The 25738-nt window shown below is 47.8% G+C and overlaps 1 protein-coding gene and 6 non-coding genes across 7 annotated transcripts; 6 read left to right on the forward strand and 1 right to left on the reverse strand.

Annotated features, from left to right (window-relative positions):
* The first annotated feature begins 1017 nt into the window (after positions 1-1017).
* Trnan-guu lies at positions 1018-1091 on the forward strand. The gene has a single exon. It is a non-coding gene; the product is annotated as a tRNA-Asn (tRNA).
* Positions 1092-1189: 98 nt separating this feature from the next.
* Trnan-guu lies at positions 1190-1263 on the forward strand. Its single transcript has one exon. It is a non-coding gene; the product is annotated as a tRNA-Asn (tRNA).
* A 98-nt stretch (positions 1264-1361) lies between these two features.
* Positions 1362-1435, forward strand: Trnan-guu. The gene has a single exon. It is a non-coding gene; the product is annotated as a tRNA-Asn (tRNA).
* Positions 1436-1533: 98 nt separating this feature from the next.
* On the forward strand, positions 1534-1607 carry Trnan-guu. The gene has a single exon. It is a non-coding gene; the product is annotated as a tRNA-Asn (tRNA).
* Positions 1608-1705: 98 nt separating this feature from the next.
* On the forward strand, positions 1706-1779 carry Trnan-guu. Its single transcript has one exon. It is a non-coding gene; the product is annotated as a tRNA-Asn (tRNA).
* A 98-nt stretch (positions 1780-1877) lies between these two features.
* Trnan-guu lies at positions 1878-1951 on the forward strand. Its single transcript has one exon. It is a non-coding gene; the product is annotated as a tRNA-Asn (tRNA).
* Positions 1952-6524: 4573 nt separating this feature from the next.
* LOC121837289 (uncharacterized protein K02A2.6-like) lies at positions 6525-19128 on the reverse strand. The gene is made up of 2 exons (XM_042292879.1): positions 18338-19128; positions 6525-6765 (listed from the first exon to the last, which is right to left on the reverse strand). The coding sequence occupies exons 1-2, from the start codon at positions 19126-19128 to the stop codon at positions 6525-6527; spliced, it is 1032 nt and encodes a 343-aa protein (XP_042148813.1).
* Positions 19129-25738: the final 6610 nt, after the last annotated feature.

A 25738-nucleotide genomic window follows, 5' to 3' on the forward strand; every position in this document is an offset into this window, starting at 1 on the left:
CTGCATAGGGTGTTTGCCGTTTTATTTGGTCTTCGACATGGGAGCGTTCTGCTCGAACGAATTTATTTAGGTCAGTACGAAGTGGTGGTTTGGGGTTGTCCCATTTGTTCATATGTCAGATTGTTTCACGCTTCATGTTTTTACGCGATCAGAGGGATGCCTTTTTGCGCACAGTTGTTCAACTTCGTCTGCAAAACGCTTTGTCAGAGTTTAATGTTTCGTCATCCACTGGGACAGGTGCTGCAGTGCAAGGATATTTGAGAGAAGTGTTACTTTCTTTTCGAATCTTGAAAGTCCGTTTTTCTTTAGATTATCATAGTACCGTGTCACGGAAAAAATTGTATCGAGATTTGGTTGATGTTCTGCTGCCTGTGCCGCTTTATCGTTCCCTATACTGCGAAGGCCCTGGCCTAGATGTTTTAAAAAGGGTGAAGAAGATGCCAGTAAAGCCTAATGCTAAATCCTTTTTTTTTAAACTTCATTGTGGCGTTTTACCCGTAAAGCCATGGTTAGAAGAAAAGAGCATTTTCGTGCCATGGTCTACGTGTTGTCTTTTATGCAAACAGCCAGAAACTGTAGAACACGTGTTTATTTCCTGCTGGGACGCTGTATTTCTGTGGGATATACTCCAGCGCACACTCAAAAAGGATTTCCCGATCACCGCCAGAGGTATACGGTTTTTGTCAATAGAGAACGTAAATGGCGTACCTTATGATATGCTACTACTACTGGGCCTTCACAGTTTATGGAAAACAAGAGTAGGCGTAAATCACGCTGATAAAACAGTCCGCTCGGCGCGTGAATATTTTATTGAAAGTGTTGCCGGCATCCGTGAAGTGTTCCGGGCACAGCCCGAACAGCCGGATTGGTTGCCCATTCTTGATGGTTTGGTTTGTCTAAAAGAATTTTAATGACACCACGGCAGCCAAGTTAAGGCTGACGTGTTTTTAAACCCTCCTTTGTATATATCCTATTGTACAAATGTAAAAACGGGCAGTAAAGAAAAAAAAAAAAAAAGCCTCCGTGGCGCAATCGGTTAGCGCGTTCGGCTGTTAACCGGAAGGCTGGAGGTTCGAGCCCTCCCGGAGGCGAGGCTAAGGCTTCACTTTTTATTTTCCCAGGTACCGATGAATGACTCTCCAACAGCGGCTGGACTGACGTTTCGGCCAAATTTTGTAGGTTGTCAATCGCCTCCGTGGCGCAATCGGCTAGCGCGTTCGGCTGTTAACCGGAAGGCTGGAGGTTCGAGCCCTCCCGGAGGCGAGGCTAAGGCTTCACTTTTTATTTTCCCAGGCAGCGGTGAATGACTCTCCAACAGCGGCTGGACTGACGTTTCGGCCAAATTTTGTAGGTTGTCAATCGCCTCCGTGGCGCAATCGGCTAGCGCGTTTGGCTGTTAACCGGAAGGCTGGAGGTTCGAGCCCTCCCGGAGGCGAGGCTAAGGCTTCACTTTTTATTTTCCCAGGTAGCGATGAATGACTCTCCAACAGCGGCTGGACTGACGTTTCGGCCAAATTTTGTAGGTTGTCAATCGCCTCCGTGGCGCAATCGGCTAGCGCGTTCGGCTGTTAACCGGAAGGATGGAGGTTCGAGCCCTCCCGGAGGCGAGGCTAAGGCTTCACTTTTTATTTTCCCAGGTAGCGATGAATGACTCTCCAACAGCGGCTGGACTGACGTTTCGGCCAAAGTTTGTAGGTTGTCAATCGCCTCCGTGGCGCAATCGGCTAGCGCGTTCGGCTGTTAACCGGAAGGCTGGAGGTTCGAGCCCTCCCGGAGGCGAGGCTAAGGCTTCACTTTTTATTTTCCCAGGTACCGATGAATGACTCTCCAACAGCGGCTGGACTGGCGTTTCGGCCAAATTTTGTAGGTTGTCAATCGCCTCCGTGGCGCAATCGGCTAGCGCGTTCGGCTGTTAACCGGAAGGCTGGAGGTTCGAGCCCTCCCGGAGGCTTCACTCTTTATTTGCACAGGTACTGATGAATGTCTCTCCAACAGTGGCTGGACAGACGTTTCGGCCAAATTTTAAAGGCTGTCACCCGCCTCCGTGGCGCAATTGGCTAGCGCATTCTGCATCTGGCGTTCGGACCGCTCGGACGCAGAATGGCTGGCTCCCGCGGAGCAGTGATAACGCCCAACTCGGGCCGCAGTTTATCTGTTATTTCTTCGACGGACGATTATCGTGTTGTTCTCCCACCCCTGCCAGCAGGAATTTTTGCTGTGAACACCGTCTTTCTTCATTGCGACGTGACCGGTCGCCCTTACCGGGTAGACCACTTCAGGGCCGAACTGGAACGCCTTGGCGTGATGAAGGAGATAGCGGCGATTGGCGCCTACCAAATGAACCACCTGTGGATGCTGACACTTCACACCGCAAGAGCCAAACAGAGGTTAGTGGAAGCACAAGAACTCTCTGTGAAAGAGAAGAAGTGCTTAGTGCTTGATCCGGACAACTCCGAAGTCCGGTTAAAAGTGCACTGGGTGCCATTTCACGTTCCGGACGAGGCTCTGTTCCGAGCTTTTGAGCGGTACGGGAAGGTTCAGGAGGTCACTCGCGAAACCTGGAGGACGGAAGGCTTTCAGGGCATACAGTCGTCCACGAGGATGGTACGCTTTAGCCTGGAGCAGGGCGTCACCATTGATAGCCTGCCTCACCAGCTCAAAGTCTGTGGCGGAGGTGTCCTGGTCGTGGTTCCCGGACGCGCACCCCTGTGTTTACGGTGCAAATCGAGAGGACACATCCGGAAGGGTTGCAAGGCACCCTGGTGTCAGCAGTGCCGCAGGGTTGGGCATGCACCTTAAGACTGAGTGCGTACGTACGGCACCGTCACCGGGGATCTTTCAACGGATGATGTGCAAGACCTCGAGATGGACGAGGAGGAAGCAGAGGATACGGCACGGAGCGAATCTCAGCGACTACCGCCCGCTCCACCAACGAACAAACAGGAGAATTCTGGAACGTCAAGTTCTGCTACCGGTCCCCCCGAGTCCAACGCTGAGCCAGAACCCAAAGCTCAAGGGACAGGTATCCTCAGTGAACCAGTTGGAACACCTGTCAAATTGACTGAACAAGCCGCAGAGACCTCCGACACTCCGCTGAGCAAGGAGCGTCAAGAAGAAACTGAGATCGACACCGACGACGCACCTCTGACTGACGACTTCCCAGCCTTGCAAACCCTCGACCCGTTCTCTCTCAGCCCTTCTCCGGACAGGCCACACACGGCAGAACAAAAGTGGAAGGGTGGTTTGACCAAGAAAGGACGCTTCAACCCAATGCCTCGCATCCCATCTGAAGACCGCCGGCGACAAGACCCAGCGTAGACCGTGACGCCGCCGAAAATCCGAGACGCCAAGAAGCATATGCAACGCGGTGATCTTTTTTTATTCATTTTTCCGCAGTTTATCTTCTCACATTACGCCCCTAAAAATGAAACAACTTAAGATCGCCATGTTTAACTCGGTCAGTTTAATTTCTAGAATAAAAAAACAGTGGCTTCTAAATTTGCTTTTGAAAGGAAACGTAGATATAATTTGTCTTCAGGAAACCAAACTTTCTTCTTAGACACGTGTGAATGCCATGAATCTTTTTTCGAAAGATATTATCATTCTTTTCACTCAAGGGCGGTCGGGCACAGTGGCGGCAGCGGAATTTTGATAAGAAAAGACAGAGGATTTGTGATCTACCCTGAATGGGAAACAGATAGGAACGGCCGAGTTTGCTCGGTGGAAGTGATTAGGTATCTGGAGTCGGCTTAAAATAATATCAGTACACGCCCCCTGCGACGGGGCCGACCGCAAGGCTTTCTTTACCAATCTCCGGAAGTATCTTGACAGTCCTGTAAAGACGATTATCGCAGGAGATTTTAACTGTTTTCAACACGCAGGATTGCTCACGCAACTTGCAATCAGACTCCAGCCGGTCAGAACTTGATAAACTACTGCGAGACTTTGACCTCGTGGACGCGATCGAAGCGTCTCAGGGATCACGTCCTAGCTACACTCATTGGCAAGGCTGCTGCCACGTTCGGCCAGATCGTGTTTATATATCGAGCGAACTCATCAGGGCAGTCACCGCGTACCAGGTGTCTCCGGTGGCCTTCTCTGACCACGCAATGGTTGCGCTGCGGGTAGGAAAGGTGAACAAAACCACAAGAAAACCATTCTGCTGGAGCTCTTGGAAGCTTAATGAGAGTCTCCTCGACGACGAGGCCCTCTGTTCTCAGATAAAAAAACACTATATCGGAAGCAGCACAGAAGGGGGATGTTGATGCTGTAGCATGGGAAGAAATTAAAGAAAAGATTAAGCTACTTTGTTATGACCACAGCAAAGCAAAGGCCAGAAAGGCGCGGGAAACAAAGAATGCATTACTACAAGCCTTGCAAACTTTAATCGCCGAAGAAAACAAAACCCCGGGCGTTTTCACCGATGATATACGTGCGTGCAAGGCGCAATTGCTAGGTCTCATGGAGAGTGATTACAGAGGAGCAATGGTTCGCAGCAGGCTCAGAGCGTTAGAAAAAGAAGACCCCTGTAAAATTTTTAAAACAAAGGAAAGAATGCGAGCTCAGCACAACAGTATAGACTCCCTTCAGGCCGGTGACCAAGTTTTAACAGTACAGAAAGATATCGAAGAGGAACTCGTGAGAGAGTTCCGAGAGCTATTCACCAGCAAAGACGAAGGGATCAACCGGGCGCTAGATGAATGGGTAAATGCGCTCCCCAAAATTCCTATAAGTATTCAAAAACGCATGAACAAAACAATCACTAAATATGAGATTGCTAAAGCAATAAAAGAACCATTACCACGGAAATCCCCTGGAGTAGATGGTTTAGGATCAGCGTTCTATAAAAAGTTCGCCGACGTTCTTGTTCCCGTATTATGTTACGTCTTTGCTGACATTCTCCGGAGGGACCTACTACCACCCTCTATGCGACAGGCACTCACTGTGCTAATTCAAACAAACAAAAAAAAAAAAAAGCGCGGACTCTAGCGTCTTAACATCAGATAGATTAAGGCCTATCAGCCTTCTAACGACGGATTATAAGCTGCTGGCCAGGATATTGGCAAAACGATTGGAGATGGGCCTTAAGTTCGTAGTGGGCGACCATCAGAGCTACGGGTTCAAGGGGAGATCTATTACCTCTAACGTTCACACGCTCCGGATTCTTTCCAAAACAGCTGAAGCAACCGGACTCTCTGCAGCAGTGCTGCAGATTGACCTCAGTAAAGCTTTCGACCGGGTATCGCATGCCTTTCTATTCAATCTGCTGGAAGCGTGTGGTGTTGGCAAAAGAATCGCGAAATATATTAAACTATGTTACAAAGATATATCGACACGATTATTGGTTAATGGGAGCGTAACAGAAACAATCTCAGTTCAGGGCTCGGTCAGGCAAGGCTGCCCCCTCTCGCCTATGCCGTTCTCGCTATATAAAGCGACACCAGGATTCAGGGCGTCCCCCTTGCCAGGAATGCCACAAAGATGCTAGCATATGCCGATGATGTCACTGTTGTTGCCGCCACCAGATTAGAAATTGTTCTTGCGGTGCAGCACTTTGCTGATTTCTGTGAAGTATCCGGTGCCCAAATGAACCACGCTAAGTCTACAGGCGCATGGCTGGGAGACTGGGACGTGAAACCGCAGCGCTTTATTAATATTGATTGGAGCTGTACTCTTACGAATTATCTTGGTGTCAGATTAGACCCCTATTCGCTTAGTAGTGGTAAAGGGGGCATTCACCTCAACAGTTTGAGGGTAAAAGTGCAAGACTGGCGTGGTCGGAACCTTTCCATTCTAAATCGTGTCTTCGTATGCAACTCAGTATTTTTCTCCACTGTATGGTATGCAGCTCAACTTGTGCCATGTCACGCAAGCGAAATCCATAAAATGCACCGCTTTTGTGCAACCTTCATTTGGAATTCCAGCTTTGAGCGGATGAGGCGCACTAACATTTTGTTAACCAAGCCAAAGGAGGGTTTGGTGTTGCAAACCTAAAACTTAAACTCAAAGTTCAGAGGTTTTTATTTTTCCGCCACCAGAGGAACTCTGTTATTGTGCAGTCATTTGTTAAACTTGGCGGCGGGCTGTTAGCACCATGTCTCGTTGTAACTCAGGAAGGAGCTACGTCAGCGGCTCTACTGAGGTTTTATAAAGAAATCGCTGCTGCCATCAAATTTTTTGAAGCACGTTTTTCTCGGCAGTACCTTAGCAAGGTGAAAAGAAAAACCCTGCATTGAGATACAGTCAACACGGTCTTTCCACCGCCGCTCTATCGCTCCTTTCTTGGAACTGATGTAGAATCCACGGTTTTCAAGCGCCTCCGCAGCTACCCCGTTCGCAAAGCCGCAATCGACTTTATTTCTTTTCACACCGAACTGCTGCCAGTGAAGACGTGGCAGGAAAAGAAAGGCTTCTTTGTTCCGTGGAATTTGAACTGTGTGCTATGTCCCACGCCGGAAACTCTACAGCATGTTTTTCTTTTTTGCCCGAACGCAGAGTTATTCTGGGCGGAACTACGCTGTAGATTACAGGTTGAATTGTACATGGATTGGCGCAGCGCGAAGCTCCTTGAGTTTGGCACAGGCCCTGACAGCAAATGTTTGGAGGTATTGGCACTGCTTGGACTCCACGCAATATGGAAGTCCCGCACAGATCACCTCCTGGTTCTCGATGAAGGAAAACCAGCATGGCGTCACTTTGAAGAAGGCTTCATGATTGCGAGTAGCCTCATTGCTGAGGTGGAAAACCCCGAAATGGCTGGCTGGGCTGAATTGGAAGCGCGCTTTAAAATGCCGAAAACGCCTCGAAATCGGAGGAGATAAGTGCGGAACTTCGAAGCCACTGTATGAATGTGACTGGGTACACGAACCAGTGTTGTTTAAATTGATACATCGTGCGCTGTCTTTGCCCAAGTGTATTTTAACCATGTAAATAACCCTTGTTTTACATAAATGATAAAAAAGCCAACTTGGCAAAAAAAAAAAAAAAAAAGGCGCAAATGGCTAGCGCGTTCGGCTGTTAACCGGAAGGCTGGAGGTTCGAGCCCTCCCGGAGGCGAGGCTAAAGCTTCACTTTTTATTTGCACAGGTACTGATGAATGTCTCTCCAACAGTGGCTGGACAGACGTTTCGGCCAAATATTATAGGTTGTCACCCGCCTCCGTGGCGCAATCGGCTAGTGCGGGAAATCGGCATTCCACTTCCGGAAGCGATAGCGAACGGACTTGTCATCATGTGCTCCGTCGGGGCGGTATCAGCGGCCCACGGCCGCAATAACAGGAACACGGAATCTGATGCCCAGGAGTATCAAGTAATTTTGCCACAACTTCCTACAGGTACGACAGTTTTGAATACCGTTTTTCTACACGCAGACGTGAGAGGAAGGCCCTACCGCCTGGAACATTTCCGCGACGCCCTGGATGGTGTGGGGCTTTTTTCAGAGGTAATTGCCCTGGGGGCGTACCAATACAACCATGTGTGGGCGGTCACCTTCAAAAGTGCCGAAGGGAAAACGAAGCTGCTCGCCGCGGGCGAGCTCCGCGTCAAGGAGGGCCGGTGCATTGTGGTCGACCCGAGCAACCAGGATACACGATTGAAGCTCCACTGGCTGCTTCCCTTTGTTCCCGACGACGAAGTGCATTTGGCGTTGGCGCCCTATGGAAAGGTCACAGAAGTCACCAGGGACCGGTGGCGCGCTCAAGGGTGCGCCGGCGTGTCGTCGACGACGCGGTCGGTGTCTCTAAGGCTCAAGGCAGGAGTCACGGTGGACGCCCTTCCTCACCAACTGCGAGTCGCCGGGGACCTGGCTCTTGTGGTAGTTCCGGGCAGGGCGCCGCTTTGTCTACGGTGCCGTGGTAAAGGCCACATACGGCGCCCCGCAGGGGGCACCTGTGAAAGTAGGTGTTTGGAGAGTGGCGTTTCCACGGAGCCCGAGCTCCGCAGGGGGCGCCTGCACCTTAGGTGCTAGGTGCTTGGTAAGTAGCGTCACCACGGACCCCATCCTTGTGGGCCACCATACCCGCACGCAGGGGGCACCTACTTTAGTACGTGCTTGGTTAGTGGCGTCACTACGAACACCGAGCCATGTGGGTTCTCCCACTCACGTCTGGCTGTGCATGGCTTAACCCGTGTCCGGGGAAAAGGGGAACCTGGTGGTTGAGCTGAGCCCGGAGTATGTTTGGACCCTTCGGGGCCCCCGGGCGAGGCAATACACCGCTTCGGCCCCTGCTTCTCGTAGACGGGTGTCCTGGCTTGGCCCGACCAGGATGATTCAGCCAGTCGCCTCTTCTTCCTTCTTTAAGTTTTCCTTCCACCTCTTTCCCCTTTCTTCTACACTCTCTTCGTTCCTTTTTCACCTTCTTAAGCGGCAAGGGCCAACCTTGAGTTGAAACAGGTCCTGTCCCTGCAACCACACTAGGGTATAGTGCCCGGGCAGCACCGGTAGAGTAATTGTGTTAGCCAAGCCTTTCTTGCGATGGCACATTACCTAGCCCCTTGTTGGGCTCCGTGGTGGCCGGTGCACGCGGGCACTGAATCTCCTCCCATCTCTCATGGGTTCCAAAGCAAAACTTCCCTCTGATTGGGCCCTGAAAAGGGTTCGCACCGAAGTCCCTCTGAAAGACACGATCTCATCTCCCCCTGCATTCCCCAAATTTTTGGTTATTCACTCTGAAGACGATAACCACTCTCCAAGATGTACCCTTTCTTGATGCGAAAGTGCTAGAAAGTGTGGTCGGAAAGAACTTCAAAGCCAAAAAGATGCCCTCAGGTGACCTACTCGTAGAAATTGAATCCAGACAGCAGAGTACTGCACTCCTTGCTTTGAATTCTGTGTCTGATCACAAAGTGACTGTTTCACCCCATGGTACACTCAATACTATTCAGGGCGTTATCTCCGAAGATGACCTGATTGAGGCCTCTGACACTGAGATACTTGAAGGGCTCTCTGACCAAGGAGTTGTAGCTGCGAGGCGCATCTCCATGCGTCGGGAATGTCAATAGCGGAAAACTAAACACATAGTGCTAACCTTTGAATCTACCCAACTTCCCGAGGTTGTTAGGGCTGGCTATCTCCACTGCAGGGTTAGGCCCTATGTGCCTAATCCTCGAAGATGTTTGAAATGCCAGAGGTTTTGCCACGGCTCTCAGAACTGCCGTGGTAAGGCCACTTGAGCCAAGTGTGGGAAAAATGACCATTCTGCGGACTCCTGCTCCAATGAAGCCCATTGTGTCAACTGTAGTGATCCACACCCAGCGTATTCTCGCTCATGCAAGACATGGAAAGAAGAGAAAGAAGTGCTTAACTTGAAGGTCAAAGAAAACCTCTCTTACCCGGAAGCGCACCGTCGCTTTGCGTTCTTGCGCAACGGTGGCTATGCGCAGGTGGTGCAGCGGGGACCTGCACCACTGAAGGTTGCAGTGGCAACCCATACGTCCTTTCTGGACTATGGGAAGCCACGGCAGTCCCCCACGCCCCAGCTGAAGATTCAGCTTCCGGGGCATGCAATCTCGGCTGGGCAATCTACGGACCCTCCCAGCCAGAGTGCGAACCCTCGCACTCCAACAGGGCGACAGCCTGAATCTTCTCAGGCTGTTTCCCAAACCCAGGATGGGCCGGTGGCTGCCGCAACCGTTCCTCCTCTGCATCTTTTTCCAGGGAGAGAAGTCGACACTCTCGGGCCTACATTCCCTGGAGAGAGCGTCATCGAGGGAGCGGCATGGCTCTCGTGCCGCACCTTCAGCGCCTAAGGGACAGGAACGGTTGGACTTGGGTGACGTTTTGCCCAGCACCTCCTCTGCCCCTTTGGCTGGGTCTGGTCGCGGGCAGCGCATGACGCCCCGTTCCCCGAACCCGAAGAAACCTGCAGGAAAAGCCTTGCCTCAGGAAACTGGGGCCATGGATGAGTGTGAAATCTCCACTCCTGCGTCTGATCAAGACGACATGGAGTGGCAGACTACTAAGAGTAAGCACAAAAGCAAAAAACCGATGATCCCACCAACGTGATGTTGTACATTCTTTATTGCCCTGCGCGGCAGAGTTGACGTTCTTACTTTTACTTGTACTTTTCTATTTTTACTGATTTACTCATTTTTAACTTTGTTTTAGAATAATGACTATATTTACTTTTATGCAGTGGAATTGCCGCGGCCTTTTACGGAATATTGACGATGTTAACTTTTTATGGACAACCTCCATCCTATAGCTCTCTCTTTACGAGAGGCGCACCTTAATGATCATCATGTGTCCATTTTACGTCGTCACCAAGTTTTTAGAAAAGATCGTTCCACATCAAACTCATCTGGTGAAGTAGCGGTAATCGTCCAAAGTGGAGTTGCTTGTTCTCAGATTCCTGTTTCTACACCCCTTGAGGCTGTAGCTGTACGTCTCCTCTTGGACCGCTTCATCACCATTGTTTCCATCTATATTCCACCAAATGTTCCACTGCATATTCATGATCTCCATGATTTAGTTACTCAGCTCCCTCACCCTTTTTTACTTTTAGGAGATCTTAATGCCCACCATCCCTTGTGGGGTGGCACACGCCAGGACTCGCTTTTTGGGGTCATTGAACGGTTTTTACTGTCATCTAGTCTCTGTCTTTTGAACAGCAGTGAGCCTACCTTTTTTAGCGCAGCTCACAACTCATTTACATCCATTGATCTTTCCATTTCCTCTCCATCCTTTGGTGTCTTCTTTCACATGGAGCGTTTTGAATAATCCTTTTGGAAGCGATTACTTTCCGGTTGCTCTGGAGAGCGTGAAATCTATTCCCAATCTTATGAAACGGACTCCGCGTTGGAAGCTAGGAAAATCAGACTGGGCTCTTTTTAGCCGAAAATCCAAGCCCTCTATGTTCTCTTCATTAACCCATGACGATGCCACAGCCTACATCACAGAGCATATAATTGGTGCTGCTCTTTGCTCCATCACTCAAACTTCTTCGAACGTCCCCAAGAAATGTAGGCCATGGTGGAATGAGGATTGTTCCACCACAAAGAATAACCAAGATAAGGCTTGGGGTGTCTTTCGTAGATACCCGACATCTGTGAACTTAATGTAATTCAAGAGACGCAGAGCTTGTGCCCGCTGGACTCGGAAGCAGGCTAAAGGAAAATCTTGGCAAAGTTACTTGTCCTCCATCAGCAGCTATGTTCCAGCAAAGGAAGTGTGGGACCGACTTCACAAGGTCGAGGGGAAATACCGCTGTTTTACAATCCCCCTTTTTCCTTCTTCTGGAGCCTCATTGCTAGACCAGGCTAACGTGTTGGGCACTCACTTCGCTGCTGTTTCAAGCTCCGCACATTACTCTCCAGCATTCCTGAAGCGTAAGGCAAACATGGGAAAGACGAGGCTCTGCTTCACAGGGGGAGCGTCTGCACTTTACAATCAGCCATTTACAATGGTTGAGCTCGAAGTGGCTCTCAACTCCCGCAAGAATTCTGCCCCCGGTCCCGATGGAATTCACTACGACATGATCCGACACTTATCTAGAGAGTCACTCAGTGCTCTTCTCACGTACTTCAATGGCCTTTGGTGTGATGCCTACTTCCCTGTTGAATGGAAGCGGGCTGAAGTTATACCGCTGTTGAAACCTGGCAAGGCCCCTCCCTTCCTACAAGTTACAGACCAATAGCATTGTCAAGTTGTCTGGGGAAAACCTTTGAAAGATTAATTAACAGGCGTCTTATTTATTTTCTCGAGCAACATAATATCTTGGATATCAATCAGTGTGGCTGTCGTCCTGAGCGCTCTACAACAAACCAGTTGGTGCGGCTGGAGACCTTTGTGTGCGAGGCATTCGTCAACAGGCAGCATTGTGCATCTGTTTTCTTTGATTTGGACAAGGCCTACGACACCACTTGGAAGTATGGCATCTTGCACGACCTTTCTATGTACGGAATACTCGGTAGAATGCTTCAGTGCATAAAAAGCTTTTTGTGTAAACGCACTTTTCAAGTTCGGTTGGGAACAGCTTTATCAGACTGGTTCGTTCAAGAGAATAGTGTTCCTCAGGGTGGAGTCCTTAGCGCCACACTCTTTGCAATAAAAAAATAAATCTCTTAGTAAAGGCATTCCTCCTTCAGCATCTTACTCGCTATATATCGATGACATTCAGATATCTGTAGCGTCATGTAATATGTCTAGCTGTGAGCGGCAGCTACAACTGGCCATAAATAAAATGACTACATGGGCTGATGAGAATGGTTTAGGTTCTCTCCCAAGAAAACTGTTTGTGTTCCTTTTTCTTTAAGGCGTGGCCTCTGTTTAGATCCTATACTTCTGTTAAATGGAAACAACATTGCTGTCAAAACAGAGCACAAGTTTTTAGGAGTTGCTTTCGACCGTAAACTTACCTTTGTTCCGCATCTCAAACAGCTCAAGCCAATAACTCTGCAGGCATCGAACATACTTAAAGCTCTTTCGCACAAGTCGTGGGGCTCGGAAAGGAAATGTCTCCTTCGTCTATATTCTTCTCTCATTCGATCCCGCCTTGACTATGGCTCAATTGTCTACGCCTCTGCGAGACCGTCTGCTTTAAAAATGCTCGATCCAGTACATCACCTTGGGCTGCGTTTGGCATCTGGTGCTTTTCGCACCTTCCCTGTGCTTAGCTTGTATGTTGACTGTCATGAAATGTCGCTTGAAAAAAGGCGACAGCTACTTAGCTTCACCTATGTTTACGAAATTTTGTCGGACCCCAGCTTCACCACTTATAGTTGTATTCAAAACTCTAGGTTTTCTCGCCTCTTTAACCATAAGCCAACTGTTGTGCGGCCTTTGAGCGTTCGTGTCGAGTGTCTTCGCTCCTTCCTCAATTTGACTCGTGATTTTAACCTCTTGAATAGTTCATACCATACTGCCCCATGAAATGTCAAACCCATTTTTCGTGACTGGTGCTTCACAAAATTCAGGAAGTAAAGTCTCTCACCTTTAATTTTACAACAGGAATTCTTTGCATTGGAGGAAAAATACAAAGATTATTATCATTTTTACACTGATGGTGCAGAGTCGTCAATGTCTGTTGGTGCGGCTGTATACTCTTCTCGTTTTTCCAAAGTCGCTCGTCTAAACACTCTTGCCAGTATTTTTACTGCTGAGCTATATGGGGCCATGATGGCGCTTGACCATATAGTTCAGAGTAAAATAAAGAAAGCCAACATCTTTGTAGATTCTCAGAGTGTTGTTCGGGCTGTATGTTTTGTTTTATCAACAAAGAATCGGCTGACCCGGACTGTGCGTGTTAAGGTACAGCAGGGCCTACAGGATGGCCACGACATTAGGTTTTGCTGGATTCCTAGCCATGTGGGCATTGCAGGCAACGAGGCTGCAGATAAACTGGCCGTCTATTCGCAAATTCTTCCCGTGCCACATGTCCGCATCCGCCACCAAGACTTAAAAATGCCTACAAGACTTGCAGTCTTGCAATCGTGGCAGTCCGAGTGGGATGTAGAGGTTAACAATAAGCTTCACACCATCAAGCCAGACCTTGGTACCTGGGAAACATCTTACAATAAAAATCGATTCAACGAGGTCCTCATATGCCGCCTGAGAATCGGCCACACCTACCTCACCCATAGCTACCTGCTTATTGGTGAAGAACCTCCATCCTGTGAGCGCTGCAATGAACCTCTGACTATTCTTCATATTTTATTTCTTTGTACTGGTCTTCGGCAGCAGCACAAATTCTTTTTTCCTGATATTTTCAAGTATCGCATTCCATTTCACCCTGCCTTGCTGCTTGGTGAGCGGCCACTGATCTCATTCAAACGTCTTTTTGATTTCTTCTAAAATACCGGCTTTTTAAACAAACTATAGAACTATTCCACTCCCCATAGTTTAATTCTACTCTCCCTTTTTTATTGACTTACCTTGTTTGGCGCAGTATGGCCATTGATGCTGCTGAAGTGTACAAAAAAGCAATTGAAAACGCCAAACTAGAATTCATGACTCATAGCCTACCCGCAATGTTGATCAACAATCCTAGACAATTCTGGAACACAATAAACAAAAAGACGCAGTCATCTATCACACTAAAAACCGCAAATGGTGATTGTATAGCCAGCGATGAGTGTTTAAATTTATTAAATAGTACTTTTGCAAATTCATTCTCTACTGATAACATGCACGATTTCCCTTCGCTAGAGAGTGCCGATTACTTGCCCATGGATCCTCTTTTTCTTGATTACGTTGGCGTCGGTCGTATCATAAATAAACTCAAACTGTCATCTTCAGCAGGAGTGGACGGCATTAATTCCAAGTTTTTACAAAACACTAAACAATACTCCTCAATTATTTTAACAAAATTATTTGAACAATCTATACAAGACGCTGTTCTCCCATCAGACTGGAAGGTAGGGAAGGTGGTACCCATTCACAAGGCTGGAGATAAACATTCCCCTCTTAATTATCGTCCGATCTCAATAACCAGCATTCCTTGCAAACTTCTTGAACATATAATTTTTTCTCACCTCGTCAACTTCTTAGAATCTAACAACTTCTTCAACAATGCCCAACACGGTTTTCGAAAAACATTTTCATGTGAGACCCAACTGCTATCTTTCACGAATGACCTACATCACATTCTGGACCGAGGATCCCAGGCGGACTGCATTTTCCTGGATTTCGCCAAAGCATTTGACAAAGTTTCTCACAATCTTCTGCTTCTAAAACTTTCCAAACTTAACATAGACAATAACGTTCTCGCATGGATACAGTCTTTTTTAACTCAACGGTCTCAATTTGTCACTGTGAATAACAATAACTCCTCTTTTGTCAAAGTTGCGTCAGGGGTTCCGCAAAGGACAGTCTTAGGGCCGTTGCTATTCTTAATTTACATTAACCACCTACCCACTAGTGTCTCTTCGTCCGTGTCTCTGTTCGCTGACGACTGTGTACTTTACCGTGAGATTCTCAATCATAATGACACCTGTATACTCCAATCAGACATTAATGCTATTTACCGTTGGTCTGACTCGTGGTCTATGAAGCTTAACACTAACAAATGCAAGGTCATGCGTGTGTCTCGCCAGTCTCAGGACTCTCCTAACTATTTCCTTAATAACGCTCATCTAGAACCGGTATCTTCGTACAAATATTTAGGCGTACATATAGCTTCTAACCTTTCATGGAAAACACATATTCAGCATATTTCAGCTAACGCTAACCGCATGTTAGGTTACATCAAGCGAAATTTTTCATTAGCCCCTGTCTCACTGAAATTAACTCTTTACAAAGTTTTAATTCGTCCCAAGTTAGAATATGCAGCTTCTGTCTGGGATCCCGGACTAGTCACTCTCGTATCTACATTGGAAGCCGTTCAGAACAGATCCGCTCGTTTCATCCTCACAAACTATCACCGCACCGCTAGCGTCACCTCTATGAGAACAACTCTCTCATTACCACCTTTATCCCTACGTCGTAAAATTTCTCGTCTTTCCCTATTCCATAAAATGTATCACCATAATTCTTTCCTGCGCGACAAATTAATTGCTCAGCCTGTCTATGTTTCCTCCCGTCTTGATCATCAACATAAGGTGGGCATTCCTAACTCTATCACAACCACGTTTTATTCATCTTTCGTTCCCCGCACATCCCAGGAGTGGAACCACCTTCCCCGGTCGATCGCCATTATCACGGACTCTGAGCTCTTTAAAAGTACAATAACTAATTACTTTATTACTGAGTGTGTCTAAATATGTATTATGTTATTTGCATTAACCTTCTTGTTGATCTCCCCCTCTGTAATGCCTTCGGGCCCTGAGGGTATAATAAATGAAATGAAATGAAATGATGCTCTTGCGCTATTAAAACCGCAAACAACAACACATACGGCGTGAGTGTCGTGTGCCGCGCTGTGCACTTTGCCGACGATTCGGCCACGAGGAAAGCCAGCGCGTCAGGACTTACGCGACCGTTACGGGGCCCGTGGAGAATGATGACGCGTCCGAGCACCTGATGGACGCGACCGAGTCCGAAGACGCTGCCGACGGAGCAGGGGGACCACCACTCCCAGAGGCACTGCCCCCGCACAGTGCCGAGGACAGGAACGGCATCCGGAGGGTCGTCGAGAACCGTCCTCTACCTCAAGCGCGGGCTGCGGGTGACGTGTCTGCAGCGGAAGACGTATCCATGACCCACAGCTAGATGCCTATGGCGACGCCCAACAAGGAGCCGGAGGACTGGAGCGGTGACGAGGCAAGATCCAGCGGCGCAGTCACCAAGCAGGCTCGCGAGGAAGGCGTTGTCAAAGGACTGAACACCAGCGCTGCTCTCCCCGAGGAGCCACCTCCAAAAGCGGCTTCGGTGCGACGAATGAGCTTCAAGCCCAAACCCACTGTTGTACGGAACGACGTTCCAAGAAACGGCGTTCCTGGAACGCGTTCCTTTTAGGAGGAACAAAGGAACGCCGCCGTTCCATTTTTCATTGGTGGAACTGGAACAGGAACTCGTTACATTTTTACTGGAACGGAAAAAGGAACGGCGTTCCTTTTTTTCGTCCAATGGGGTAATTTGTATTTTATTTTAAGAGGGAAATTCTAAAAGTATAAAAACAATATCTTTACAAAGAGCAGGGTCTCGGTGAATTTTTGGTTACTTAGGGTTTATTTTGTGTAGCCCTTCCTTGGTAACAGTCGGGTGCAGGAGAGCTAATGGACATTTAACATTTTTGGAGTGCCCGATAGTGCGGTACGAAACGCAAAACGTTTTGTCGAAAGAAAAGACACAGAAAGAGGGACGTTTAAAGCTTAGCTAATTTCTTTTCTTCCACGAATACTCATACACCCAGAAATCTAAGGCCGACTACAGCCATAACTGAGCTTCCACAAACAGACCTACAGTTACAACAAAAGGACAGGTTACCTGACATCGAACTCACTCTTGTATCCCGAATATCGGTTACATATACAAAAAATTAATCTTTACTTCTCCTCTTGTCCCAAACCTTCAAACAGAACAACGAATCTACACTTCACGGAGACGGACTTAACGAAAATAATCCCTGGAGAAGGGGAGCAAGAGGGACAAAGCCCAAACACAAATCTCCAAACATAGCTAGGTGACTGATGAGCGACCGAAAAAATCGGCCTGGTCCGGGTATTGAACTCGGGTCCTCTCCATTACAGGTGGAGCGCTCTACCGACTGAGCTAACCAGGGGTTAGACGGCAGTAGAGCAAACGGGTTTTATCAGCTGCCACCAGTCTAACACCAGCAAGGGTGAAGCTTGCAATTTTATGGTTATGATTATAATGCAATTAAATTAAAAGGTGCAAGCGAGCTGGACAAGAATGACGAAAAAAATCACTGGAGAAGGGGAACAAGAGGGGCAAAGGGGACCAGGCGGATTTTTTCGGTCGCTCACCAGTCACCTAGCCGTGTTTGGAGATTTGTGTTTGTCCTTTTTCACCCTTGTTCCCCTTCTCCAGGAATTATTTTCGTCATTGTTGTCCACCTCGCTTGCACCTTTGCATTTAATTGCATTATAATCAGAAGAGCTTGTATTTTTCAAGACTGACCTTCGAAAGCCGTATTCTCTTCATTACTTGCTCGAAGCAGCACGCATCAGCCAGAATGGCGATTCGTAATGAATGCTTTTTATTCCCCCGTGCCCCGTGTCCGTCGTATCTTTCTCTTCTTCCAGTGGTGCCATCGTTGGCTAGCTGCTACATCTCCTTTCTCAGAAAAAAAAAAAAACGAGTTTAGAGATCTGTGTAAATCTAAATATCGTGGTCATGTCCATATCGTTGTGGTGGCCTTCTATCCCTTGTTCCTCTTCGAATCAGCGGGCGCGGCTCAGACTCAACTTGGCCCTCGTTTACTGGCTCTGTAGCCTCGGAGGTCGTCTTTTGGGGGGATTGTGCCAATGGTCTTAAGTGTTCGCGTGTCCTCCGAAGCACTTGGCCTTCCGGGGTCTGAATGTTGTAGGATCTTGATGTAGAATGGCCCACTACTATTGCAGGTGACCACGTATGCTTGAGGCTGTTGTAGACGGTAGTTTGAGAACCTGTTTCAATATCTGCTAGTGCTCGAGAGGACTTGTCATAGCTAGCCTTCTGTTGTTGCCTTAATTTTGTGAGGCGTTGTGTGACGGCTTTGGGCGGTACGATAACAGGTAGGTAATGTTCAAGCCTGGCGGGCAACAGCGTTATTGTATGCCGGCTCATCAATCTTTGTACTGGTGATTGGAGGACCTCGTCTCGTGGAGTGTTGCGCCATTCAAGAAGTACATAGTAAAACTCTTCCGTGTTTGTACTTTTTCTCAGCAATTGTTTCGCCTGCCTCACGGCTCGTTCGGCCATGCCATTTGATCGGGCATGGCAAGGGCTTGAAGTTACTTGCTCGATCTTCAAGTTTTTCAGGAACTGTTTGAAGTCGTGGCTCCCAAACGGCGGGCCATTATCACTTAAAAGTTTTGAAGGGAGTTCGTGTGTTGCGAAGGCCTTCAAGCATAACTCTTTAACTTTGGAAGCTGTGGTGGTTTTCATTTCTTCGACCTCGAAGTAAAATATGTAGAAGTCCACCATGATAATGAAATCCCGTCCTTGATGAGTAAAGAAATCCACACTAACATACTGCCAAGGCAGTGCTGGCACCGCATGACTCAAGAGTGGCATCTTGACATTTCTTGGCTTGTACTTTTGACATATGCTGCAGTTGTCGTACTTGCCCTCGATGTCAGCGTTGATTCCTGGCCAAAACAGGATATCTCGAGCTCTTCTTTTCATCTTCTCCTTGCCTGCGTTTGCTGCGTGCAGCAGGTTGTTGATCTTTTGCCTAATAGCTGTAGGTGTGACTAGCTTGTTGGATTGGAGTACAAGTCCATCTTCTTCATGGATTTCCTCCCGGTATGACCAAAAAGGCCTTCCACGTTGCGGCACTTGGTCTTTCTCTTCCGGCCATGCAGTCCGCGCATACTGACGCAGCAGTTGCAGTTGTGCGTCACTTGCGGTTGCCTCTCGGATTTCTTGAAGGCGGTCTTGAGTAACTGATATGTGCTCTAGCGCGTTTACTTGGAACTTTTCCTCTTCTTCCAGTGTTTCCTTAGCGGGAAAACGTGAAAGTGCGTCTGCTAGCAGCAGTTCTTTCCCAGCTATATACTTCACTTGCAACGAGTATTTCTGGAGAGCCATCTTCATTCGTTGTAGTCTCATCGGACACTGATGCAGTGGTTTGGTGAAAATAGCTTGCAACGGCTTGTGATCCGATTCTACTGTTTCACACGGCTGTCCGAATATGTAATGGTGAAACTTGGTACATCCGCGAACAATAGCAAGTCACTCCTTCTCGATCTGCGCATACTTTGTCTGTGCTGCTGTCAGGGATCTCGACGAATACGCTAGTGGCTTTCCTTCCTGGGTGATAACGGCTCCCACGCCTTATTGACTTGCGTCGACTGAGAGTGTTATGGGCTTTCCTGGTGTGTATTATGCCAACACTGGTGCTTTTGCCAAGGCATCCCGCGGGTCTTCCAAGCTTCTTTGCTGTTGTTCTGTCCATACCCATGCGCTCTCCTTCTTTAGCAGTTCCCGCAGCGGTGCTGCTCGCTTCGAAAGTCGTGGTATGAAGTTAGAGAGGTATGTGCACTCTAAAAAAAAGGGTATCACCTTACACCCTTTTGTCCCATATAATACAGCCCAAAACTTCATTTCGACGTACAGCGCCCTATAGTCGAACAGACGGCACAAAATTTTACCAGGGGCTTGATAACGGTGCGATATAACTTATTAAATTGTTAAAGTACGTATCAAAGACCAAAGAAAGAAAACACGAAGCTTTTGCAGTACGGCCAAGAAAACTCCGATAATTTTCTTTGTAGTCAATAATACGTACATCAGCTATCTTAATAAGTTGTACCACACGGCTATCAGGCCCCTTGTAAACTTTGGGGTCGCCTGTTCGATTATGGGGCGCTGTACGTCGAATTGAAGTTTTGGGGTGTATTATATAGGACAAGGGGTGTAATAATACACCTTTTTTTCTAAGAGTGTGATCATTCCAAGGAATGTTCGAAGTTCCTTGGGATCTCTAGGTTCTTTCACTTCCAGGATGTCTTGAATCCTGTCTGGATCCACGGTGATGCCGTCTCCGGTTAGTACTTGCCCGAGATAACGAACTTCTGTCTTGCCGAATTGTCACTTTTTCGGGTTGAGTCGTAGGTTCACATTTCGACAGCGTTGGAGCAGGCGCCTAATGTTTTCATCGTGTTCTTGCTGGGTTTTACCCCAGACTAGTATATCGTCCATCACAACTGCTGTTCCGGGGAGGTCTTCCAAAATCTCGCTCATGACGCGCTGAAAAACTTCAGGAGCTGTGCTTATCCCAAAGGGCATCCTTTTGAACCTGTACCTCCCATAGGGAGTACTCATTGTGCACAACTTCGAACTCTCTTCGTCGAGTTCTATTTGCCAAAACCCAGAAGATGCGTCCAGAGCCGAAAACACTTTCGCTCCGGCAATTCGGGTGGCGATGTCATCCATTGTCGTCATTGGGTAATGTTCTCCTTTCAGAACTTTGTTCAAGTCTACTGGATCCATGCAGATGCGCACTTTGTCTTTCTTTGCGACAACTACCATGAAGCTGGACCATTCGGTCGGCTCCTTGACTTTCATGATTACCCCTTCGTTCTCCATTCTATGTAGCTCGCGCTTGACCTTCTCCTGAAGAGCCACCGGTACCTTTCTTGCTGGGCGTACAATACCTTTTGTACCAGGGTTTACTTTCATGTTGTATGTAAAGCCCCTGACTTTTCCCAGTCCAAGGAAGACATCTGCATATGGTCCCGTAGAATCGCTCAAGCTTGTAGCTGTTTCCTTTGTCGCATCGTTGGGTCCTTCTGTGACTGTAGCTATGCGTCTGATCAATCCGAGCCTCTCACTCAGCTCTCCCGCCAGTGTCACTGGTACATCATCTTTGACCACAAAGAACTCCTCTTGGGTCGTTGAGGCTCCAGTTGACACTGTCAGAGTAACTCTTCCACACGCTTTTTCTTTGTGGCCAAAGAACGATGACAGTGTAGTGTCACACTGCGGACTTTTTTACTTGAGATCAAGCTGAGTAATCTCCTTGGGATTACGGAGCAATTTGCTCCTGTGTCGAGCTTGCAGCGTAGGCGGTTTTTTTCGATCTGTATTATCTCACTCCAGCGGTCTTTGTCTATTTTGTTCACTGTTAGGTGACAGAGCAGATAGTCTTCATCGCTTTCGTCAGTGTCCTCGCGCTCAACTTGGCGGACTTTGTGGTCGCATTTTCTTCCTCTTTTTCCTTGGCGCTGCTGTCGGCTGTTAGATGACTGTGGACCTTTGCTGCAGCATTTTGCAAAATGTCCAACTTTGCCACAGCTAAGACATTGCTTTCCTGTAGCCGGGCATGCGCTCGTGCGGTGTACGAAACCACAACAGGGGCATGTCGCTTGGTCTTTTCGCAGCGTCTGTATTCCTGGTGGGTCCTCACTTCGGTCATCCTCATTTTGGTCATACTCTTTGCGGATTTCGTTGAACTGCTCCTGCGTTCGTTCCTTTGTTCGGCACATTTCGAGTACTTTCGCAAAAGTGGGATTGTCGTTGATAAGCTTTTGCTGTAGCTGTTTGTCTTTAGTCCCAAGTATTATTCGGCTTCTCAACATGCGTTGTTCGACAACACCGTACTCGCAGTTTCGCACGAGGATCCTTAGCTCGGTCAACCACTCATCGAATTTCTCTCCGTTTTTTTATCTCTCTTTCCGAAAACAAATTCGTGGTACGTTAGGTTTATAGCTGGCCGCATGTGCTGCTCAGACTTGTCCTTCAGAACTTGTATGTTCTCTCTGTCGGCATCGTTTTCGAATGTGAAGGTGCTGTAAATCCGCCTACCTTCCTCTCCGATGCAGACGAGGAGTGTTGCGGCTTGAACATTGCTTGGCTGGTCCTTCAGGTGCGTTGCCACCGCAAAGAGTTCAAATTCCGTGATCCACGTTTTCCATGTATTCCAAGGCTCGCCGGTTAGGTCTAGCTGCTTCGGCGGGGGCAACAGACAGGTCATGATGCTCGCTGTCTGCTCTCGTGGGCGTCCTTCGCTGTCCTCGGTCGCGTTGCCACTGTTGTCAGTTCTGGCTTCCTGCATAGGCTGGTCACTTACGTGCCTCGCTCACGATAAGTTTAGCCGCTGCCACCATGTACGAAACAGCACGCATCAGCCAGAATGGCGATTCGGAATGAATGCTTTTTATTCCCCCGTGCCCCGTGTCCGTCGTATCTTTCTCTTCTTCCAGTGGTGCCATCGTTGGCTAGCTGCTACAGTCTCGCGGACGCCAAGATCGAGAAGCAACCGTTGTTAAGTTCGAACAACGTACTCTGTTAGATTGAAATGTGTGAGGTTGTTGTAAAAAGCTCGTGCAATGTGGGGTAACAGTACATTTGGCTCGCCTGAATCGCCCATCCCAAACAGGAATATGGTAAAACGCTGAGAGTTTGAACTTGTAGCGGGAACGCGTTCCAAAAATCAGAAGGAACGAGGAACGAGCTTTCGTTCCTCTCTTTGAGGAACGTGTATAACACTGCCCAAACCCAACATTCCGACAGAGCGATGTCCAACGGCGACATCACCACCTTAGGTGGGATGGCCCGGGCTGCGTTCGGCAACTCTTTTCGAGCTCGAGACGGACGGTACACGAGAGGACGAGAGCCCCGAGTTTGTTCGTTGAAGACCTGGCGGACGCGGTCGGTGTGTCCTTTGGGATATCCTGACTGCCGGCGAGGCACCCGGTTTATTAGTGCATCGTCTTTGCACCGAAGCCCGGTTAGGCACCATGTGGCCCGTTTGATCTAATTCATGGCAGTAAGTCTTGAAACAGCTCTTCGTGTAGCCACGCTGAACGTGAGAGGTCTGTCAGCAAGGCGCCGACAGTATCAACTCAGTCGTCTTCTCCTAGAAGACGACCTGGACGTAGTTGCTGTTCAAGAAACAAAAGTGGAAAACCAAGAGCAAACCGACCGCATGGTGCAACCTTTCAAAACTCGCTACAATGTATGTGTATGCCACGCGGTTGGGTCATCTGGGGGCTGCGCTCTTTTTCTCCGTAATTCGTTAGGAATATTAGTAGAAGCCGTAGTTGTTTGCGATACTGGACGTTTAATTGTTTGTGACTTTTCATTTTCTGGCTACCGGTGGCGGGTAGTCTGCGTGTACGCGCCAAATCGGGAGTGTGATCGAAGAGTTTTTTTTTGAGCGCGTTGCTTCTTACCTACATTCTGAAAGCATTGTTACATTGTTGGGGGATTTTAATTGTGTATGCGCCGCAGAAAGATAGAGTACGTAATTTGCCTGTGCGGGACCAGAGCGCTCTTTTATTGAATTCTCTAGTGCAAGAGTGCGGCCTGGAAGACGTCGGCTGTTTTTTGTCTAGTTCTTTTGTTCCCCAATTCACGCATTTTCAACGAGATAGTCACGCGCGATTAGATAGAGCGTATGTTTCAGCGAGCCTGGTTCCTCTGTGTGAGAACTACGAGGTCAAGCACGTATCTTTTAGTGACCACAGTTTAGTTGCTTTCACAATTGGGAGAAAAGAAACAAAATCGCCGTTTAACTGGGAACTGTGGAAATTCAATGACAAGTTGCTGAAAGATGAAACTTTCGTTGACGGAGTAAAGAAGAGTCTTAGAAACCGGCTTGCTGTCGAGTCGAGAAGTTTTGTCGAACTATGGGAGAATTTTAAAGATGAAGTTAAAACCAACGCGGTTGAAAGATCATATATTTTACGCCGTCTAGAAAAAGAAAAGGAAAAGGAACTACAGTGTCAGCTGGATTTTCTTGTAAGCCTAGAAAGTGCGCGACCCGGTGCGTTTGTTAAAGAAATAAAATAAGTAAAAAGTAAACTAAACCTATCGATATTGAAAGATACAGAGGGGCTGCAATAAGGGCCCGCGCTGAACGATTCTTTTCATGAAAAACGCCGACTAAGCGCCCACTTGGCGACGAAAATAGGTATGCGGCGCAAAACCAAATAAACAAGATACAGTACGGGACCACGGTTACTGGGGACCGAAAGATAATCGAGCGTGCTTTCGTAGACTTTTATCGGGACCTCGTGGGACGTCGGAAACAAAGAGACAGAGGATTTGATAACCTTTTTTTAAACCTCATGCCAAAGTTAGACGACGACGTTAAAGATCGCCTGGAAGCACCGATTAGTGTGAGGGAAATAGAAAGGGCAATTGAAGAGCTAGGTTCGGGGAAATCGCCTGGTCCTGATGGCTTAGGTCAGTGGTTCTCTAATGGGGGTCCGCGAACCTTTTGGGGTCCGCGAAGTCATCCTAGGGGTCCGCGAAGCCCTGCCTCCAGGCAATGAAAGTTGTCTTTTCTCAGATTGAGAATAAACATTCCAAATCTTGAATGAGTTTTTTCGTGTATGTGTCAATCAAAAGAAGCCTACTTAACACTAGCCCTTAGTTATATATCCATTTATTAAATCACTATCATATTTAACCTGTAAATTTTCCTTCCCCTCACCACGAACGGGGTCCTCCATCATCTCCGCCTATCCACAAGGGGTCCGCGAAACATCAGTGGTTGAGAACCACTGGCTTAGGTGCAGCTTTCTACAAAGCTTTTAAAGTCGATATGGCCGAAGCCGTGCACCGCGTGATAATGGAAGCATACGAAAGAAAGGTATTGCCCCCATCTTTTCGCCAAACGCATATAGAATTAATTCCAAAGAGTGATGACCCCGCAAAACTGCTATCCGTTAAGTCGTATCGACCAATTAGCCTTACAAATGTGGACTATAAAATCTTTATGAAAGTCTTAGCGAGAAGACTGCAAGGCGTAATAACCTCCATCGTTGGGACTCATCAAACATGTGGCATTAAGGGAAGAACGATTGTCACCAACATACACATTGCAAGAAGCATCTTAGAATGTTGCAATGTATTTGAAAAACGCGTGGCTATGATGCAGCTTGACTTTGACAAACCTTTTGATAGGGTAGCACACGATGTTCTTTTTTGCATTTTAGATCAAGTAAACGTTGGCTGTGTACTCTTAGAAGGAGTTAAAATGTCTTACGTTGAGTGTTTCACGAGCATTATTGTAAATAAGCGCGTTAGTAAAAATTTTCAAGCTCTCTCCACTGTCAGGCAAGGGTGTCCTTTATCACCCTTGTTGTTCGCTCTTTATCTGGAACCATTTTGTTTAAAGCTGTTATTCAACGAGAAAACCCGCGGCTTTAGGCTGTCGAACAGCGAAGTAAAGGTCCTTTGGTACGCAGATGATGTCGCTGTGTTCTGCGAAGGAAAGCATAAATGAAATGGTTAAGGATGCCCTTGATTTTTGTAAATTTTCTGGCAGTCTCATCAATCGGGACAAATGTGTGGGCTTCTGGCATGGTAGTTGGGATAGCACGCCGGCTGGGCTCGAAAGAATGCACTGGACTTGTTCGCCGGTTAAGTACCTTGGAGTGCCCCTTCAGCATTACAAAGATACCACTGAGTATTGGAAAGAAGTTGAGCAGGTTCGCGCTAAAACACTTAAGTGGAGAGGCTTGAATCTCAATATTTGCTCGTTCTATGGTGTGTAACATGTTCCTTGTGGCTAAAGTGTGGTATGTTCTTCAGGCACTGTGGATGTCTAGGGCCAATATCCAAAAGTTGCATAGAGTGTTCGCGGTTTTTGTGTGGGGTTCGGGATGGGAGCGAACCAGCCGCACAAACTTATTTCGCTCCGTGAAAAGTGGGGGGCTTGGTTTGGTTTATTTGTTTTTTAGGCAGA

This window comes from Ixodes scapularis, unplaced genomic scaffold, assembly GCF_016920785.2.
Source record: "Ixodes scapularis isolate PalLabHiFi unplaced genomic scaffold, ASM1692078v2 PGA_scaffold3__209_contigs__length_174095766, whole genome shotgun sequence".
Lineage (NCBI taxonomy): Eukaryota > Metazoa > Arthropoda > Arachnida > Ixodida > Ixodidae > Ixodes > Ixodes scapularis.

Excerpts from the sequence above, each read along its gene's own strand:
- LOC121837289 (XM_042292879.1), bottom strand. The coding sequence starts at position 19,128 with ATGGCTCTCCAGAAATACTCGTTGCAAGTGAAGTATATAGCTGGGAAA. Across the intron at positions 6,766-18,337 it reads CTGAAAAACTTGAAGATCGA|CCCAGCCAGCCATTTCGGGG; the intron begins GCAAGTAACTTC and ends CTTCCAATTCAG.